This window comes from Equus caballus, chromosome 4 (genome assembly GCF_041296265.1).
Source record: "Equus caballus isolate H_3958 breed thoroughbred chromosome 4, TB-T2T, whole genome shotgun sequence".
Lineage (NCBI taxonomy): Eukaryota > Metazoa > Chordata > Mammalia > Perissodactyla > Equidae > Equus > Equus caballus.
Window position 1 is genome coordinate 100,929,125 of NC_091687.1, and position 3,298 is coordinate 100,932,422.

General features: G+C 45.5%; 1 protein-coding gene across 1 annotated transcript; it reads left to right on the plus strand.

Moving 5' to 3' along the window:
- The first annotated feature begins 1,602 nt into the window (after positions 1-1,602).
- LOC100056563 (taste receptor type 2 member 41-like) lies at positions 1,603-2,564 on the plus strand. The gene has a single exon (XM_014739279.3). The coding sequence runs from the start codon at positions 1,603-1,605 to the stop codon at positions 2,527-2,529; it is 927 nt and encodes a 308-aa protein (XP_014594765.3). The 3' UTR covers positions 2,530-2,564.
- The last annotated feature ends 734 nt before the right edge of the window (positions 2,565-3,298 follow it).

Genomic DNA, 3,298 nt, shown 5'->3' on the forward strand with positions numbered 1-3,298 from the left:
GCAATCTTACTCTTCTGCTTTCTTCAAGCACTGGTTACTACGTGCCGGAGTCCTGTTCATGTGTTTGCTTACTGTCAGTTACCTTCCATTGGACTGCAGGTTCCGTAAAGCAGGAGTCTCACCTCTTTGGTTCACTGCTGTATTCCCAATGACTAGAATAGGTACCCTGTGCACATAAGTGCTCAATAAATATTTGTTGAATGAATGAAGAAATGAATAAAAACTGTATAAGGAACATGGATCTGAGAGTGAGAAAAATGCTCATTCACCCAACTGCAGTGGGATCTCTCTTTTCAATGTGGATTAAGAATTTTAATACAAATATACATTCATGCTGTGGTGGTAACAAGCTTCACATTATTTGTATGATTAATTTTCTCAGTAAACTCTTTCATGACAAAGTCACAATCTAAAAGGATGCAGGAACATAAAAACTTTTTAAAAGAAATACGGAGGAAGGACAGATTTGAAGTACTAAACGGAAAGCACTTGACTGTGGATCAACTTGAACATATTTTTTCAAGAAAATATTTTTGCTTTTCAACATGGTCCCATAGGGATCTCTATTTAATGCTGATCTTGGAGGACAGGACTCACATGTATCTTGTAAGCTATGATATCTCAGTGTGGTGAATAGACTCTAAATTGGCCCCGCCATAACCCCCACCCCTCATATCTGCACCTTTGTGTAATCCTCTTCTTTTGAGCGTCTGTGGGGACTGTGACTTGCTTCTAACCAATAGAATATGGCAAAGGTGATAGGTTGTCACTCTCCTGATTACACGATGATATTTAAGATAGCATCTTTCTGTAGACCTTCTCTGGAGACTCTCTTTGCTGGCTTGAGCCTCCATGTTGAAACAACTCACTGGGCAAAGACTTCAGGCAGCCACCAGAACCTGAGGGAAGCCTCCAACTGACACCCACCAAGAAGCAGATCAGCCCCACATCCACAAGGAAATAAATTCTCTCACTGGAAACATGAAACCAGTCTACGCCATTATCAATGATTTGCGCCTCAGGGGCCATGAAGGGTCTAAGAAGAGGTTTGGTAGAAAGGTGGACCAAGGTATCTGACCTTGAAGGGGGAGGCTGCTCATAGGAGAGGGTGGATGTATAAAAGAGAAGCTCGGCTGGAGACAGACTTCTCTAGTGTCACAATGTTGACTTGGTCTTGGCCATATGAGTGTCTCCCTATACTCATTGCCTATACATTTAATGTCTTGAGGGTGATCTGATAGGGAGAGGTGTGTTTACAGGGCCCAAGGATGCAATAAGAAGAATGGAACTCAGTCACAAAGACCCTGAAAAACCCTCTCCATTGATGCCAACCATGGCAGCATGCAGGGAAAATCAGAGAAGGCAAATCAGGGGCAGTTGGTAGGCCTAGGGGGAACTGAACCCAGGGAAATTTGCATGCTCACTGAGCTGAGCTCACCTTTCCGCCACAGCCTGACCACCCTCCAAGTGAGCTCTGGCTCAGATGCAGTGCCTGAGCATTCATCTCACACCCTCAGGAAAGATCAAAAGAGGGACTGTGAGTGGGAGTAAGGAGGAGGCCAGGGACTAAGGCACGGGGTGGTGACCAGAGGAGGAGTCAACATGAAGCCAGGGCTCACAGCCTTCTTTATACTGCTTTTTGCCCTGCTCTGTGTCCTGGGAATCCTGGCCAATGGCTTCATTGTGCTGGTGCTGAGCAGAGAATGGATGCGGAGTGGGAGGCTGCTTCCCTCTGACATGATCCTTATTAGCTTGGGTGCCTCCCGCTTCTGCCTGCAGTGGGTTGGAATGGTGAGAAACTTCTACTTCTTCCTCCATCTGGTCGAGTACTGCAGGGGTACCGCATGGCAGTTCTTTGGTCTACACTGGGACTTCCTGAACTCAGCCACCTTCTGGTTCGGCACCTGGCTCAGTGTCCTCTTCTGCGTGAAGATTGCTACCTTCACCCACCCCACCTTCCTCTGGCTGAAGTGGAGGTTCCCAGGGTCAGTGCCCTGGCTCCTCTTGGGCTCTCTCCTGGTCGCTTTCATTGTCACCCTGCTCTTCTTTTGGGGGAACTACAGTATGTATCAAGGATTCTTCATTAGAAAATTTTCTGGAAACATGACCTACGAGCAATGGAGCAGGAGGCTGGAAATTTACTATTTCCTACCCTTGAAATTTATCACGTTGTCAATTCCTTGCTCTATTTTCCTGATCTCAATTGCACTGTTGATTACTTTTCTGAGGAGACACACACGGAGAATGTGGCATAATGCCCACAGCCTGCAGGACTCTAGCACCCAGGCTCTCACCAGCGCTCTGAGGTCAATCATCTCCTTCCTTGTTCTTTATGTGATGTCCTTTGTGTCACTGGTCATCGATGCTGCACTGTTTTTGTCCTCAGACAGTGATTGGTACTGGCCATGGCAAATTTTAACTTACCTGGGCACATCTGTCCATTCCTTTATTCTCATCCTCAGCAACCTCAGGCTTCGAAGGGTGTTCAGGCAGTTACTTCTGTTGGCCAGGGGCTTCTGGGTGGCCTAGGTGGCATGGTCTCCTTATCCAGACCCACAGAAGAGACTCAGGTAAGGTTGACAGAACCGTGTCCACTTATATGGAAATATCCTTATAAGCACACATGTCTCCTGGATCATGTTGTACGGTTTCTCCTCTGGGAAGGAGAGGAGGAGAGTAAAGTCTGGGAGCTCCCTGAACATGATTCCTCCCTTGGGACACTATTAAAACAAGGTCCCAGAAAGTCAGTGTTGTCCAGAAGGTCAGAATATAAAATGCTATGCTATGGGCTGAGTGTATCCCCTCTGTTACATGAAAGTCTTCGGTTAAAATGTCTTGATTAACCATAGTGTCTCATCTTGACAACCCATTGGGGTATTAAGAGAAAATGTGTCTATGACTGAGCTAGGGTGTGGATGGGGAAGCAGGATAGTGTAATAGTAACTCTGAGAGCCCCAAGGGACAGCAGTGGTGGCAGACCTTGGCCGGGGCTGTGAGGGCTAATAGCCTTCCTTCTAGGGAGGTTCTTTTTCTCTTGCCAAACTTTGATAATTTTGTTTTAATTTTATTAAAACTACTGGAAGGTTTCTTTACACCACCCCATCTCTTTTCTCACTAATATTTCCATTATTCTGCCTTCAGTTTTCTCCTCTCTGAAGTCTAAGTGGCAGCCAGACTTTGTTCACGCTGATTCTTCTTTTAGAATCACACATTGTGATTTTCTCCTTCTTTGAATTGTCTTGAACTTTTTTCTAAAGCAAATGTCACGAAGTTACATGTGATTAAAAAAAAATATACT

Excerpts from the sequence above, each read along its gene's own strand:
- LOC100056563 (XM_014739279.3), top strand. The coding sequence starts at position 1,603 with ATGAAGCCAGGGCTCACAGCCTTCTTTATACTGCTTTTTGCCCTGCTC.